General features: G+C 42.5%; 1 protein-coding gene across 1 annotated transcript in view; it reads left to right on the plus strand.

Moving 5' to 3' along the window:
- Positions 1 to 18444, plus strand: part of LOC109906905 (suppressor of tumorigenicity 14 protein homolog) — a 42687-nt gene that overhangs the window by 4576 nt on the left and 19667 nt on the right. The window contains exons 2-5 of the mRNA XM_031802774.1: positions 14117 to 14264; positions 15023 to 15177; positions 17022 to 17092; positions 17422 to 17591. Coding sequence (XP_031658634.1) covers positions 14117 to 14264; positions 15023 to 15177; positions 17022 to 17092; positions 17422 to 17591 — 544 coding nt within the window. The remainder of the gene's footprint in view (positions 1 to 14116; positions 14265 to 15022; positions 15178 to 17021; positions 17093 to 17421; positions 17592 to 18444) is intronic.

Raw genomic sequence — 18444 nt, forward strand, 5'->3', positions numbered from 1 at the left:
ACTTTTGTTATTGACCAAATACTTATTTTCCACCATAATTTGCAAATAAATTCATAAAAGATCCTGCAATGTGAATTTCTGGATTTTTTTTCTCATTTTGTCTGCCATAGTTGAAGTGTACCTATGATGAAAATTACAGGCCTCTCTCATCTTTTTAAGTGGGAGAACTTGCACAATTGGTGGCTGACTAAATACTTTTTTGCCCCACTGTAGGTCATATATTTTTATGTGTGAGTTGTTTCTCACAGCCCAAACCCAATCAAGAGAGTTGCTTTTCATCAATGATATTAACAACCATGACGCATGTTTACAATTTCACTCACTGCTAATGTTTTTAAATGCATACATTTTTTTTTGCAAGTAAAGTGTCACTAGTGGAAAGATGTAGAAGAAATTGATGCTTGTGCAAAGAAATTAACTAATTTGTATAGGTAAATTGTATGGGTCGGGATTGCTGGAAAGCAGATCCCCTTCTCTTTAGTGATGGGGGGGGGAATCCATACAGTTACATATTTGGATTTTGTTTTTGACGATATTGCAATATTATTTTTGCGCTTGTTGGCTTTACCTGCACCAAAACTCCAGTATTTTTCCTTCATTGCTTGTTCCCCATCTTTTTAAAAAGGGAGCCAATTTGCTTTCTTAACTTTAATTTCCACTACTGATCAAGACTTAATTCTCATGGCTCTCTATTTTCCTTCTGCAGCAGACACATGTTGAGCAATATGTTTGGAATATCGAATCGCAATGAAATCACAGTATCAAATTTCAATACATATGGATTTGCAATAAATATCGTATTGGCACCTTTGTATCATGATATTGTATTGTGAGGCCCCGGGAAATTCCTAGCCCTACATTTCTGTACTCCTCCTTCGCTCCCTGCCCTGGCCACATCCTGTATTTTTATTTATTTGTGTGTGTATACATACAGTACCAGTCAAAAGGTTTTGGACACACCTACTCATTCCAAGGTTTTTCTTTATTTTTACTGTTTTCTACATTGTAGAATAATAATGAAGACATCAGAACTATGAAATAACAACTATGGAATCGTGTAGTAACCAAAAAAAAGTGTTCAATGAAATGTGTTTTATATTTGAGATTCTTCTAAGTAGCCACCTTGATGACCGCTTTGCTCACGCTTGGCATTCTCTCAACCAACTTAACCTGGAATGCTTTTCCAAAAGTCTTGGAGTTCCCACATATGCTGAGCTCTTGCTGGCTGCTTGTCCTTCACTCTGCGGTCCAACTCATCCCAAACCTTCTCAATTGGGTTGAGGTAGGGTGATTGTGGAGGCCAGTTCATCTGATGCAGCACTCCATCACTCTCCTTATTGGTCAAATAATCCTTACACAGCTTGGGGGTGTGTTGGGTTATTGTCCAAATGATAGTCCCACTAAGCGCAAACCAGATGGCATGGTGTATGAATGCGGAATACTCTGTGGTAGACATGCTGGTTAAGTGTGCCTTGAATTCTAAATAAATCACTGGCAGTGTCACCAGCAAAGTACTCCCACACCACCTCCTCCATGCTTCACAGTGGGAACTACACATGCAGAGATCATCTGTTCACCTACTCTGCATCTCACAAAGACACAGTGGTTGGAACCAAAAATCTGTACTGTAAAATTTGTACTCTAGACCAAAGGACAGATTTCCACCGGTCTAATGTCCATTGCTCGTGTGTTTCCTGGCACCAAGCAAGTCTCTTCTCCTTATTGGTGTCCTTTAGTAGTGGTTTCTTTGCAGTAATTAGACCATGAAGGCCTGATTTTCACACAGACTCCTCTGAACAGTTGATATTGATGTCTGTTACATGAACTCTGTGAAGGCTTTAATTTCTGAGGCTGTCAACTCTAATGAACGTATTCTCTGCAGCAGAGGTAACTCTGGGTCTTTCTTTCCTGTGGTGGTCCTCATGAGAGCCAGTTTCTTCACTGCGCCTGATGGTTTTTACGACTGCTCTTGAATAAACGTTAAAAGTTCTTGAAATTCTCTGCATTGAATGACCTTCATCTCTTAAAGTAATGAAGGACTGTTGTTTCTCTTTGCTTTTTTGATCTATTCTTGCCATGATATGGACTTGGTCTTTTACCAAATAGGCCTGTCTTCTGTATACCACCCTACCTTATCACTACCCTAACTGGCTCAAACGCGTTAAGGAGGAAAGAAATTCCACAAATGAACTTTTAAGAAGGCACACCTGTTAATTGAAATGCTTTCCAGATGACTACCTCATGAAGCTTGTTGAGAGAATGCCAATAGTGTGCAAAGTTGCCATCAAGGCAAGGGGTGGCTCCTTAGAAGAATCTCAAATATAAAATATATTTTGATTTAACACTTGGTTACTACGTGATTCCATGTGTTTTTTTCATAGTTTTGATGTCTTTACTGTTATTCTACAATGTAGAAAATATTAACAAATAAAGTTAAACCCTGAAATGAGTAGGTGTCAACTTTTTGACTGGTACTGTATATTTGTATTACTTTGTTGCTCGTCATGTGAAAGCTGAGACACGTGGGGCTGTCACTTGTTAGGTGTATAAAGTTTCCTCACTATCATATTCTATTTTCTCAGCCTCTAAGTTTTCTTTGTAGAATTGTTCTTTATGGCAACCCATGGATCGGACATACCGTGCCTTCAGAAAGTATTCACACCCCTTGACTTTTCTACATTTTGTGTTACAGCCTGAATTTTAAAATGGATTAAATTTGAGATTTTCTGTCACTAGCCTACGCACATTACCCCATAATGTCAAAGTTTTAATGATGTTTTTAGACATTTTTACAAATGAATTAAAGATGAATATCTTAAGTCAACTATTCAACCCCTTTGTTATGACAAGCCTAAATAAGTTCAGGAGTAAATATTTGCTTAACAAATCGCATAATAAGTTGCATGGACTCACACTTTGTGCCATTAATAGTATTTATCATGATTTTTGAATGACTACCTCATCTCTGTACCCCACACATACAATTATCTGTAAGGTCCCTCAGTCAAGCAGCGAATTTCAAACACAAAGACCAGGGAGGTTTTCCAATGCCTCGCGAAGAAGGGCAGCTATCGTTAGATGGGTAAATCAACATCCGGTAGAAAACAACGCTACAGCAGAAGCTGAAATATTTGAACTCTGGCGGCAAGTTCCATCTACTGTGGCAGCTGACGGCATTCACAGCCAGCCTCAATGGCATTTACCATTGTGCTCTCATTGAAAACAATGACATCCACTTTGCTGTCTACTGTCTATCTCGTACCGTATAAAAACAGCATTCTAGACTTACCCAAAAAGACTTACAGCTGTAATCACTGCCAAAGGTGATTGTAACATGTATTAACTCAGGGTTGTGAATACGTATGTTCATTAGATATTTCTATTTCATTTCACATATATTTGCAAAAATATCCCAAAAACATGTTTTCACTTTGTCATTATGGGGTATTTAATCCATGTTTTAATTCAGGCTGTAACACAATGTGGAATAAGTCAAGGAGTATGAATACTTTCTGAAGGCACTGTGTGTTATCCAGCTTAGTATCGGGGAATGATGTCATAGTCCTGATTTGTGCTTTGTCATTTCCTCAGTTACCATTTTAGGATTTCCTGTGTGAATCCTCTTGAGTATTTGTATTTATTATGGCAGCAGCTTCTCATCCCGGAGTCCAGTCAAATTAAGGCAGGTTTATGCAATTAAAAAAAACATGACATAAAATGTCACAACAGATACACATTAAGTTTGTGCCCTCAGGCCGCTACTCTACTACCACATATCTAAAACACAAAATACGTGTGTGTGTATAGTGCGTATGCTATTGTGTGTATGTATGGCTGTGTGTGTGGGTCTCTTCACAGTTCCCGTTCTTCCATAAGGTGCATTTTGAGATGTTTTTTTAAATCTGATTTTACAACTTGCATAAGTTACTTGATTTGGAATAGAGTTCCATGCAGTCGTGTAGTACTGTGTGCTTCCATAGTCTGTTCTGGACTTGGGGACTGTGAAGAGACTTCTGGTGGCATGTCTTGTGGTGTATGCATGGGTGACTTTTAAGAGTGAGTTTTATAATTTATAAATTATTTCACTCAGAATTTGTGAAAAAATGTAATTTATTTCGGCTAGCTAAATTGCAGGAGGGGGGGGGGGTGTACTCAGTGTGTACCCATTTGATTCTGGAAAAATATAACTTATAAATGCCTCATGAGCTTAGTTCAACTGTCGATCCCCATCAGAACCCCAAATATAAGCTTGTTTTAGTTCCGTATGTAAACGAACACTGTATAGTCTCAACATGGTTAAATCTATCATTTTGATATATAATGGATGGTCAGTTCTTGCATCCATAGCTTTCTCTATGAATTTGAGTGGTTATATTTCTCTGGCCTCATATACCTCAGCTTTTTACACAAACAGTGGCGGGGTACCCACTTTGTTATTGTATGAACTGCAGATTGCCCGTTTTAAATTGCGCTTCAAGAAAGGATATCTGGAAACGGAGAAAAAGAACATGAGTGATTACAGTATTATAACCACCACCAACTCTGTTTTGGCCAGTAATGCATATTCCTCTACTGACTGGCATAATTGTTCACAGCAGATCTATTTGTACACGTGGAGATGTGTTACATTTGGGGATCCACCTTGTTTATGGATGTAAGGGCACAACAGCAAATTTCTGATCTTAGAATTCCAGAGATCCCAAGTTTGAGCTGAGGGTCAGGTGAGGTCAGTGTGACCTGTCCTTTCCCAGACAGGATCAGTGTCAGCAGTGGAGTGTGGTTACGGAGGAATGTGGCTGTTTCGGTCAGATCAGAGCACACACTGTCCTCTCTCCTCTTTCCCTCGCTCTCTATCTGGTAGTGCGTGAGCGGTGTGGGTCAGAGTGGAAGTGAGCGGTAAGGGGACACCCAGGTAGGAATTCAGCCAGGGACTCTCCAACAGTCTGCGGGTCTCCTGACCGTCCTGTGGAACGGCCCGTTAACCCTGCCTACTGCAGTCTCTCACACATGACCAGTAGAGCAGGTTGGTTATTAAATGAACCCAGTCACATGGTATCCAGGGAGAGATAATTCACACTAAATTAGCACAATGGGGTGGTGTTATTGTACTAGACCAAAATAACCTCTACAATGTCTGTAGTAGTGACACTTGTCATGACCATTTTCTACCACTTATCTGTAATCTAATGTTATGGGTTATTATATGGTCCAAGTTCCATAACATAATAACGGGGCCTATTAGAATGTTCATTGTCATAAACAAAGCATAGCTATATCATTACTTAATTATAACACTACATTTTCAATTCCAGTTAATGTTACTAGCCAGAGAAGGTTAGTGTTGTCACATCTGATGTGAAATTTGACATTTAAATATTTTTATTTTTATTTTACCTTTTATTTTACTAGGCAAGTCAGTTATGAACAAATTCTTATTTTCAATGACAGCCTAGGAACAGTGGGTTAACTGCCTGTTCAGGGGCAGAACAACAGATTTTGTACCTTGTCAGCTCGGGGATTTGAACTTGCAACCTTTCGGTTACTAGTCCAATGCTCTAACCACTAGGCTACCCTGCCGCCCTTTTCACAAATGCATTTACACTTTTAATAAATAGATCTCATAAGCCATGTAGTTTTAGGCTGATGAGATATTTCAACCAGCAGGTTTCTAATGTTCTGGTGGAGCTGACATTGGAAAGGTGCTACATAGATAATGATTGAGGATTTAAACAACAACCATTGACACTCCTGGTTAACGTTTAAACAGATGGAATGCCTGTCTATTGAAAGCGCAGTTGCACTGCTCAGTTATATTGTGCAGGCTGAATCAGACTACTCATTGATTTGGTTTGACTTTCGTTCCCACTATCTAAAGCCACATCATGCAATGTAATGTACTATACAATAAGACAAACACACAGAGGATGCACATATGTATGTTTACATTACAAACATCAAATGGTTGCGTGTCAAAAGGTGCTTGTCATTGTTAGCTATTTCTCTGGACCACACCTCTCAGTACAGAACACCTCATTACCCATCAGTCTAACTGGTTTGACTAATATGCTGCTACCCTACTGTATGCCTATCAGTCCTACTATACCCTATTGTTTAGTTAATACAATTCAGATGTCCCCTCGTGCTTGTTGTGGTCACATACCGTGCCTTCAGAAAGTATTCACACCCTTGGACTTTTTCCACCCTTTTTGTTGTTTTACAGCCTGAATTTAAAATGGATTACACTTAGATTTTTTAAGTCTCTGGCCTAAAGTAGAATTATGTTTTTAGAAATGTTTACTAATTTAAAAAAAAGAAAAAAAAGAAAAGTTTCCTGAGTCTAAGTATTCAACCCCTTTTTTGATGCAAACCTAAAGTTTAGGAATATGACTTCTACCTTACCTGTCACCATAGACCCAGTTCAATTTGCTTACCGCCCATTCTTTCTAAAATTATCTGCCGAAATTGTTGCCACCCCTATTACTAGCCTGTTCAACCTCTCTTTCGTGTCGTCTGAGATTCCCAAAGATTGGAAAGCAGCTGCGGTCATCCCCCTCTTCAAAGGGGGGGACACTCTTGACCCAAACTGCTACAGACCTATATCTATCCTACCATGCCTTTCTAAGGTCTTCGAAAGCCAAGTCAACAAACAGATTACCGACCATTTCGAATCTCACCATACCTTCTCTGGTATGCAATCCGGTTTCAGAGCTGGTCATGGGTGCACCTCAGCCACGCTCGAGGTCCTAAACCATATCTTAACCGCCATCGATAAGAAACATTACTGTGCAGCTGTATTCATTGATCTGGCCAAGGCTTTCGACTCTGTCAATCACCACATCCTCATCGGCAGACTCGACAGCCTTGGTTTCTCAAATGATTGCCTCGCCTGGTTCACCAACTACTTTTCTGATAGAGTTCAGTGTGTCAAATCGGAGGGTCTGCTGTCCGGACCTCTGGCAGTCTCTATGGGGGTGCCACAGGGTTCAATTCTTGGACCGACTCTCTTCTCTGTATACATCAATGAGGTCGCTCTTGCTGCTGGTGAGTCTCTGATCCACCTCTACGCAGACGACACCATTCTGTATACTTCTGGCCCTTCTTTGGACACTGTGTTAACAACCCTCCAGGCAAGCGTCAATGCCATACAACTCTCCTTCCGTAGCCTCCAATTGCTCTTAAATGCAAGTAAAACTAAATGCATGCTCTTCAACCGATCGCTACCTGCACCTACCCGCCTGTCCAACATCACTACTCTGGACGGCTCTGACTTAGAATACGTGGACAACTACAAATACTTAGGTGTCTGGTTAGACTGTAAACTCTCCTTCCAGACCCATATCAAACATCTCCAATCCAAAGTTAAATCTAGAATTGGCTTCCTATTTCGCAACAAAGCATCCTTCACTCATGCTGCCAAACATACCCTTGTAAAACTGACCATCCTACCAATCCTCAACTTTGGCGATGTCATTTACAAAATAGCCTCCAATACCCTACTCAACAAATTGGATGCAGTCTATCACAGTGCAATCCGTTTTGTCACCAAAGCCCCATATACTACCCACCATTGACCTGTACGCTCTCGTTGGCTGGCCCTCGCTTCATACTCGTCGCCAAACCCACTGGCTCCATGTCATCTACAAGACCCTGCTAGGTAAAGTCCCCCCTTATCTCAGCTCGCTGGTCACCATATCATCTCCCACCTGTAGCACATGCTCCAGCAGGTATATCTCTCTAGTCACCCCCAAAACCAATTCTTTCTTTGGCCACCTCTCCTTCCAGTTCTCTGCTGCCAATGACTGGAACGAACTACAAAAATCTCTGAAACTGGAAACACTTATCTCCCTCACTAGCTTTAAGCACAAACTGTCAGAGCAGCTCACAGATTACTGCACCTGTACATAGCCCACCTATAATTTAGCCCAAACAACTACCTCTTTCCCTACTGTATTTAATTAATTAATAAATTTTGCTCCTTTGCATCCCATTATTTGTATTTCTACTTTGCACATTCTTCCATTGCAAATCTACCATTCCAGTGTTTTACTTGCTATGTTTGTATTTACTTTGCCACCATGGCCCTTTTTTGCCTTCCTTCTCACCTCATTTGCTCACATCGTATATAGACTTGTTTATACTGCATTATTGACTGTATGTTTGTTTTTACTCCATGTGTAACTCTGTGTCGTTTTATCTGTCGAACTGCTTTGCTTTATCTTGGCCAGGTCGCAATTGTAAATGAGAACTTGTTCTCAACTTGCCTACCTGGTTAAATAAAGGTGAAATAAAAATAGGTCCACAGACGATGCAATCACACTGCACACTTCCTTATCCCATCTGGACAAGAGGAATACATATGTAAGAATGCTGTTAATTGACTACAGCTCAGCATTCAACACCATTGTACCCTCCAAGCTCATCATTAAGCTTGATGCCCTGGTTCTCAACCCCCCCCCTGTGCAATTGAGTCCTGGACTTTGATGGGCCGCCCCCAGGTGGTGAAGGTAGGAAACAACATCTCCACTTTGCTGATCCTCAACACTGGGGCCCCACGAGGGTGCGTGCTCAGCCCCCTCCTGTACTCACTGTTCAACCATGACTGCATGGCTATGCACGCCTCCAACTCAGTCATTTAAGTTTGTAGATGACACGTCGTTGTTGGTGTCAGGAAAATAAATTGCCTCTCACTCAACGTCAATAAAACAGAGGAGATGATCGTGGACCTCAGGAAACAGCAGAGAGAGTACCCCCCCCCCCCCCTATCCACACGGGACATCAGTGGGGAAGGTGGAAAGTTTATGTTCCTCTGCGTACACATCACGGACAAACTGAAATGGTCCACCCACACTAACAGTGTGGTGAAGAAGGCACAACAGCAGCGCCTCTTCTCCTCTTCAGCAGTACCTCTTTGACCCCAGGAGGCTGAAGAAATTTTTCTCGTCACCAAAAACCCTCACAAACTTTCACAGATGCACAATTGAGAGCATCCTGTCGGGCTGTATCACCACCTGGTATGGAAACTTCACCGCCCACAACCGCAGGGCTCTCCAGAGGGAGGTGCGGTCTGCACAATGCATCACCGGGGGCAAACTACCTGCCCTCCAGGACACCTACAGCACCCGATGTCACAGGAAGGCCAAAAAGATCATCAAGGACAACAACCACCCGAGCCACTGTCTGTTCACCCCGCTACCATCCAGAAGCCGTGGTCAGTACAGGTGAATCAAAGCTGGGACCGAGACAGAAGCTGTTTTTCAATCTCAAGCCCATCAGACTGTTAAACAGCCATCACTAGCACAGAGAGGCTGCTGCCTACATACAGACTTGAAATCATTGGCCACTTTAATAAATGGACACTAGTCACTTTAATAATGGCATGCATTATTATGCACTTGAATTTTTTTTTCATATCTTGCATTGCTCATCTCATATGGATATACTGTATTCTATACTGTATTCTATACTCTCTATTGCATCTTAGCCTGTGCCGCTCTGTCATTGCTCATGCATATATTTATATATTCTTATTCCTTTACTTGGATTTGTGTGTATTAGGTATCTGTTGTGGAATTGATACATATTACTTGTTAGATATTGCTGCTCTGTCGGAACCAGAAGCACAAGCATTTCGCTACACTCGCAATGACATCTGCTAACCATGTGTATGTGACCAATAACATTTGATTTGAAAATAAATTTGCTAAACAAGTCACAAATTGCATGGATTCACTCTGTGTGCAATAACAGTGTTTAACATGATTTTTGAATGACTACCTCATTTCTGTACCCCACACATACAGATAATTGTGAGGTTGAGCAGTGAATTTGAAATTCAACCACAAAGACCAGGGAGGTTTTCCAGTGCCTTGCAAAGAAGGGCACCTATTGGTAGATGGGCATTGAATGTCTTTTTGACCATGCTGAAGTTACTAATTACACGTTGAATGGTGTAAACACCCATTCACTACAAAGATACCGGAGTCATTCCTAACTCGGTTGCCAGAGAGGGAGCAAACTGCTCAGGGATTTCACCATGAGGCCAATGGTGACTTTAAAACAGTTAGAGTTTAATGGCTGTGATAGGAAACAACTGGGCATGGATCAACATTGTAGTTACTCCACAATACTAATCTAAATGACAGTGAAAAGAAGGAAGCCTGTACAGAATAAAAATGTTCATAAACATGCATCCTATTTGCAGCAAAGCACTAGAGTAATACTGCAATAAATGTGGCAAACAATTAGCACTTTGTATTCAGTACAAAAGTTATGTTTGGGGCAAATCCAATACATCACATTACAAAGTACCACTCTCCAGATTTTCAAACATAGGGATGTCTGTGTTGTGTTATGTGTACGCTTCTAATCGTTAAGGACTGGGGAGTTTAATCGGGATAGAAAAGGAATGGGGCTAAGCACAGGCAAAATCTAGAGGAAAACCTGGTTGAGTCTGCTTTCTACCAGACACTGGGAGATTAATTCACCTTTTAGCAGGGCAATAACCTAAAACACAAGGTCAAATCTACACTGCATTTGCTTACCAAGAAGACCGTAATTGTTCCTGAGAGGCCGAGTTACAGTTTTGACTTAGATCTGCTTGAATCTATGGCAAGACTTAAATGGTTGTCTAGCAATGTTCAACAATAAATTTGAATACTTTTCAAAAGAATAATGGGAACATATATTGTACAATCCAGGTGTGTTAAGCTCTTAGAACATACCCAGAAAGACTCACAGCTGTAATCGCTGTCAAAGGTGATTCTAATATATATTGACTCAGGGGTTTGAATACTTATGTAAATTGAATATTTATGTTTTTCATTTACAATAAATTTGGGGTCTTGTATGGAACAAAATGTATGTAATCCATTTTGAATTCAGGCTGTAACACAACAAAATGTGGAATAAGTCAAGAGGTATGAATACTTTCTGAAGGCACTATTTTTATTGTTTTTTTACAGGCAATACACTGACAGGCTTTTGCAGTGTTTTTGATTTGTTTTATTCTGTTCTGTTTACACTGTCAGTGAAAGGTGTGTGTCCACTGTCTAATGCATTCAACACAATTTCCTGTGTAATCATAGGACACCACTGAGGCCTGTAGTTGGAAAGACATCAGCACAGTTCACAAATGGATCTAACTGGAGGGAGTAGTATTTTTGTTTGAGGGCAGAGAGATGGAGACAAAGGGGATATGACGAAAAGCATGTAATGGTTTTATTAGACTGTGAACAGGGTGACTGATGGAGAGAGCGACCCCCGAGCGCTCACTGACCCCATCCCTAATGATTCCCTTAATTCCAGACCATGATTGCTGTTAGAAATTCCAATTAGGAGGCATGTGTGAGAGCCGGAGCGTGGTAAGAATGGCCTTTAATTGCGATGAGTTATCATCTAGACCAGTGTAATTGAGCCCCCATCTTAAGGGGCGGCACTTCTGACAAATTGATTTAATACCGAAGCGATTCTCCCGTCCCTAATGGTGGATCGGGTCCGTCTCTCCACGCTGGGCCACAGGCGCAGAGGCAATTGTGTGCGGTGATTACTATCTGCTCTGTAATCGCTCTCTGTCTTCTGCGTGTGCAAGAGGACTCGGACACACACCCTGGACCCAGGGCAGGGCACATAGATCTTAGCCTATGCCCCAGGTAGCCCTGAACTTACCCATCATACTGAAGTACTGTAGGGAGAGAGAGAGGGCTGATATGGAGAGTCACTATATGCACATAAGTCAATATGACATCAATTTTAATGGTCACATACACAGATGTTATTGCGGGTGTTGCGAAATGGTGTTGCGAAATGGTTGTCTAACGCCAACAGTGCAGTAATATATAACAATACACAGAAATCTAAAAATAAAATAATGGAATTTTATAATATTTATAAATATTAGGGTGAGCAATGTCGGTGTGGCATTGACAAATGCCGTAGAAGAGAATACAGTGCCTTCGGAAAGTATTCAGACCCCAACACACAATTGATTAAAAAAATTCAACTGAGATCTCACATTAACATAAGTATTCAGACGTTCACGTTCAGACCGTCTTCTTGGGTATGACGCTACAAGCTTGACACACCTGAATTTGGGAAGTTAATCCCCTTCTCTGCAAATTCTCTGAAGCTCTGTCAGGTTGGATGGGGAGCGTTGCTGCACAGCCATTTTCAGGTCTCCAGAGATGTTCGATCGGGTTCAAGTTCGGGCTCTGGCTGGGCACTCAAGGATATTGAGACTTGTCCCGAAGCCACTCCTGCGTTGTCTTGGCTGTGTGCTTAGGGTAGTTGTCCTGTTGGAAGGTGAAACTTCACCCCAGTCTAAGAACCTGCACCATTGCGCTCAGGACTTCATCAAGGATCTCTGTGTACTTAGTGGTTAGAGCGTTGGACTAGTAACAGAAAGGTTGCAAGATCGAATCCCCGAGCTGACAAGGTAAAAAAAACATCTGTCGTTTTTCCCCTGAACAAGGCAGTTAACCCACTAGGCCGTCATTGAAAATAAGAATTTGTTCTTAACTGACTTGCCTAGTTAAATAAAGGTAAAAAAAAACAGGGTTGAGTAACCGGGTGGTAGCCAGCTGTTCAACAGTCTGATGGCCTTAAGATAGAAGCTGTTTTTCAGTCTCTCTGTCCCAGCTTTGGGACCGTGCTGACCTCGCCTTCTGGATGGTAGCGGGGTGAACAGGCAATGGCTCGGGTGGTTGATGATCTTTTTGGCCTTCCTGTGACATCGAGTGCTGTAGGTGTCCTGGAGGGGAGGCAGTGTGCCCCTGGTGATGCGTTGGGCAGACCGCACCACCCTCTGTGGTTGTGGGCGATGCACTTGCTGTACCAGGCAATACAGCCCGACAGGATGCTCTCAATTGTGCATCCGTAAAAGTTTGAGGGTCTTAGTGCGCAACATCCCCTGTATGTGCGGGTGGAGCATTTCAGATTGACAGTGATGTGTACGCCGAGAAACTTAAAGCTTTTCACCTTCTCCACTGCGGTCCCATCGATGTGGATAGGGATGTGCTCCCTCTGCTGTTTCCTGAAATCCACAATCAGCTGCTTCGTTTTGTTGACGTTTAGTGACATTGTGAGGCAGTGGCTCACAGTTGGCGGTTCCTTAGAGAAGGTGGAGCACATGCAGAGTGCCATGGAAGTCTTCTCTGCAATGCAACGTGTGTGCTCTCCGGTCGCTAAACTGGTTGGGCCCGTTTTGACGTCAGGATTTGTTTTGAGCCTGTTTCAACTTGTCAGTGATTTTCCCCATTTTGTTCATTTACAAATGAAACAAAAACATAGTCATGTAAAACAGACACCATTGTTGTTATGGTGTGAATCAGTGCTTAGACGTCTTTGCAATTCACCGTCAGTCTAATACAGGGTGATGATCCAGATTTCGGTCAGTTTCACAAACAATGCAATTGTCTGTCTTTCCCCTGCTGACCTACACACACCACACATCTGACTACTGCACTGATAGACACACTGAACTTTCCATGGCAACACCAGGACATCTCTCTCTCTCTCTGCGCTCATCTCTTTTTAAATCCATTAGTCAGGTTTTAGCCCCCAATGTGAAATGAGAAGTATGGCTTAGGTTATACTAGTGATACATAACCCTTCCTGATGAGAACAGTGAGTTGGATCAGTTCCTCTTTGGGATAATGCAGCGGCTGTTGCTTCTTGATTTTAGTTGCAGAGCCACAGAATCTTCGCTTTCATTTAGTTATTTGTTACTGTTCGAATGTTGACGATGGCAACTTTCTGATGCCAGGATCAGTAGAATTGGCAATTTGTTTCTAGTGCCTTTTGTTGAAGTCACAGGCTTTTCCTTTGTAGCTTTTTACAAGTCCACTGTCATTACTTTCACCTCGTATGGTAAGACTGGAGTCTGGAGGTGGCTATAGTTACTGTCTTGTACTTCAGTGTTCAGTCTCTTCCTGAAATCATCCTGAAACTATGATCTCCCATCAATCTCCATGTCGTCCTGCAAGTTAGATGACTCGCATACTCTACACTGGATATGTTATTGTACTCCTACGTCTTGAGTATTAGTAATCTCATCATATAAATGTAGGTAAAAATGAACTTCTCTCCCCCTTTTTATGTCTGTCTGCCTCTGTCTACCTAGGGGCAGAACGGGCGGCATGAGCAGGTCACCTTCCTGGATAACAAAGAGAAGATGGCATCGAAGAAGAAGACTGGAGTGATAGTGGGAGTCCTCATCGCTCTGCTTGTCTTGGCCGCTGTGACAGGAATCCTCATCTGGCTCTTTGTTAGTGAGTACAACTTTACTATGTAGTCTGAGATTAATGCATGTAATAATCATAGACTAGGTACTATCGCTCAGTCTGACGGAGTGAAAATGCAAAGGATGCCCCAAAGTGGCTCAATAACTCCAACTGTACTAATGTTGCTCATTTCCAACCCTCTCAATTTGTCCTGGATTATTCTGGGAGGTTTGTTTCATCTAAAGTCTGAACATTGATAGCTGAAATGTAAATAATGTCAAACAGCTTTTTATAATTTACCAGAAATACTTGGGTTTGAGTTGGCAGCCCTAGCCAACTGCCATTGGCCAATCTAAACCTGCCATCTACAGGGCACACCCAGGAGATTTCACATTCACAGGCGCTGCCTGACTGCTTCTTTGAAGGCCTAGACGTTTGATACAAATATCTGTAATAAGTGGAACGTTTTGAAGTTTTAATTTGCCATTGATAACCTGTTTGTTTGACAGTCCTTAATTTGTTTGGTGTTAATAATTCAAGGGAGTAAAGTGGCGCGGTGCAGAGTAGACGGAACACCCTGACAGTCACACGCTCAGTCTACAGCCTGATCAAAGAGGCTTTTACAGAGAGATAATCAAAAGATAAACAAACTCCTAATTCTCCTAAATCCCTGTTCTCTTTTTATTTGCTCCAGCAGGGAATCATATTAACCATCTCTGGAAGTGGTATGAGGAGGCATTGGTGTTACATGTAGAATTTTTCTAAATTACTTCCTCTTTCTCCTATTCTCTTTTCCTCGGTCAAAGGCAGGGAGTCTGCGGCCACCATAAGTATGAAGCGTGTTCCAGCTCAGCGGGTGTATAGCGGGCACATGAAGCTGGACAATGTGCCCTACAACCAGAATCTGGAGGACCCCACCAGCACAGAATTCAACAAGCTGGCAGACGACCTGGAAGAGATTGTGAGTTTGACCCCGATTTAGGCTCAGATGCCATGTCCTGGTGATGTTCTGTTAAAAAACAGTTTGAACAGATTTAGTTTTTCTATGGTGGTCATATGGTGACAGACAAAGGTGATGATATGACAGACAGACATCCGTCATTTCCAATCAGTTTCTTGCCTGCGTCAAAAGTTGAAATTTCTTGAACTTTTGATGGATAGATTGATGACAGGTCCAATACCTTTCTACCAAGTTAACCTCCACCCACAATACCCTTTAGGTCAGGTACGGTATTAAGTCAGGTATCGGAGTTCAGAACTGACTGAGATTCAGTTTCTCTCTCTTGTTTGTTGTAGCTATCTGCCGCAGCATGTTTTTCTCCTGGTGGAAGGAGCTGGCTAAAGGAATATTTGTGTGGGTGGACTGGAAGAGAGGACATCATCTAGTTACTCTGTTATTTCCTTTCGTTAGAGTAATGGAGATGTGTGCATCGCCACTTGGGAACATGACAATGATAAACTGCTATTGCTAAACCCCCGGTCAGTGTGGCATTGCTTTAGAATGTATGGCTGCATGAGTGACAATGTAAGATAGGTGGTCTGAATGGAATTCTAGATGACTGTTCAATGAGCATTAATGTGACAGAACACACCCCCACCATTATTCGCTCTGCTCGGTACATTCAGTTATTCCTCTGGCCATGTATTACAGATGCAGTAGAGCAAAGTGTCGTTATATGTTGGTGATTGGGTGTACAGTATATGCAAATGAATTAACAAAGCCAATCAGAAACCAACACACTATTGGCTCCACTGTCAAGACTAAAGAATACAGTTTTTTTCCCCCTGTTTTTTTTTGAGGGAACAATGCACCTCCCTGTATGTTGGAGGTGCTGTGTGGTTGCCTTGGTCGTGTGGTTGATTTGGTAGTCTGCTGTTGCCTGCTGTAGAATATGGCATTTGTGCTTAGAAAGCTTTGAATACGGAAATCCCACTTAGGTTGGCACCAAATATCCTAAAGGCTTAATATTCCTTTTTTTAAGCTGAGAATCACTAACTTTTATGCTTTAGGGATTTATTGAAATTATTTCAGAGGCAAGCAGGTCTTGAGGGTAGTTGTTCATTTTCTGTAGAGTCCTTGAAATCCCCGCTTATGACCACTGATACACTTCGTCTCTCGTTTTGAGATCTGAAAACGGCAATGGGATAACATTCTACACTTCTGGGTTTAACTTCAGTGGATCACTCATTTTGCTCTCCTCTTTGTCCATTGTGGTCAATTGAAAAGTCTTGGTTCTCAATGTGGTCTTATCAGAGTCGATACAGATGAAGATTGTTCACTATTCTCTTCAGTCTGTTTCAGGGAGCTGAGGTGAATTCAGCTACTCTGCCTTTATAATGTACCTTTTGGATTTAACATTTACCAGCCTGATAATTGCATGTCCGCTACATGGAGTTTAACACACACACACAATATGAATAGACAGCATGATTAGTAACAACACATGCTAGGATTAGATATCCAGTTTCTTTCTACATTTCTTTCACATATCTGTAGCTGAAAGCACTCGTCCACCATGGGATCTCCAATGAAAACCCTGTTATTCATGGCATGCAGGCAGTTGGAGTGCAAGCATACACACTTGTTCTCAGGGGCCTTATTGCAGCCTCAGACAAACTTTTCTTGGTATCTAACTGGCCAATACCTGGAGCACTCTCAACACCATGGTAACCTTGATCAATTATACCTTATATGGAGGATTCAGCTGAACTCTGTGGTCACGGCTCCCTATCTTCGCCATGGTAACAGCAAGGGTCGTCAGGTAACCTAGTGAATGATCATTTTTATGTTTTTCTTTTTACCAGCTTAAGATCAACTACAAACAAGTTGAGTTCCTCTCCAAGTACTACACCACATCTGTGGTGACTGCCTTCAGGTAAGAGAGCATTCTGGGATGTGGAGTTTCTGCATGTTGGTAATGTACAGTTGGCCATAAAGCTAGTCATGTGATCACTTTTTTTTTTGTGTACATAATATGAATATCTGAAAATGCTTATTGGATAAGTGTAATTTGGACAACGGGACGTCCAATACAGCAACTCAAAACACCAGCTGTACCTGAGGAGAGGTTTGGTAAAACCTGCACTATAGAAACGTTGAAGTGTATGACTGTGAGTGATCAATGAAGGCCTCCGTCAGCATAGTTTGGTCTTCTTCCTTCAAGTCCCTTTCTCTCTCTCTCTCTCTCTCTCTCTCTCTCTCCAGTGAGGGGGTGCTGGCCTACTACTGGACCCAGTTTGACATCCCGGCAGCGGACCTGGAGATGCTGCCAGAGTTCTCTGAGGAGCGGGTCCTGGAGGTGCTGTGGAACGGCATCAGGGAGCAGGGCAAACGCTCCGGCCAGAGCCTCCACATCAGCCAAGTCACTGCCTCACGTGAGTTAGTAGTTAGTACAACCCAGTCAAGACCAAACCAGGGGGTGTAGTCTCTGGGGCAGGGGGTTTATCTAGGGGCTTAGGGTTTAAACTAAGCAAGCAGAGACCAATTACCCGGAGTCCTGCAAGCTTCCGCTTCAACGCAAATCCAACACCAAATCCAACACCTATCATTCTAATTGGCTGCTCACCAGGACTTTGATCAGCTGAATGAGAGGGTAACGGGGTTGGATCAAAAGCCTGCACACCCAGTAGCTCTCCGGAAGGATGGTTGGCCTCCCCTCAACTAAAGGGGCGTTTACTTCCGGCGCCGACAGAGATGGCCGCCTCGCTTCGCGTTCCTAGGAAACTATGCAGTTTTTTGTTTTTTTACGTGTTATTTCTTACACCCAGGTCATCTTAGGTTTCATCACATACAGCCGAGAAGAACTACTGAATATAAGATCAGCGTCAACTCACCACCAGTACGACCAAGAATATGTTTTTCGCGATGCGGATCCTGTGTTCTGCCAACCAGTGCCACGGGATGGTTCCCATGCAGCGACCCAAAAAAACGACTCAGAAAAAGAGGGAAACGAAGCGGTCTTCTGGTCAGACTCCGGAGACGGGCACATCGTGCACCACTCCCTAGCATTCTTCTTGCCAATGTCCAGTCTCTTGACAACAAGGTTGATGAAATCCGAGCAAGGGTAGCATTCCAGAGGGACATCAGAGACTGTAACGTTCTCTGCTTCACGGAAACGTGGCTCACTGGAGAGACGCAATCCGAAGCGGTGCAGCCAGCGGGTTTCTCCACGCATCGCGCGGACAGAAACGAACATCTTTCTGGTAAGAAGAGGGGCGGGGGCGTATG

Source organism: Oncorhynchus kisutch, linkage group LG2 (assembly GCF_002021735.2).
Source record: "Oncorhynchus kisutch isolate 150728-3 linkage group LG2, Okis_V2, whole genome shotgun sequence".
NCBI lineage: Eukaryota > Metazoa > Chordata > Actinopteri > Salmoniformes > Salmonidae > Oncorhynchus > Oncorhynchus kisutch.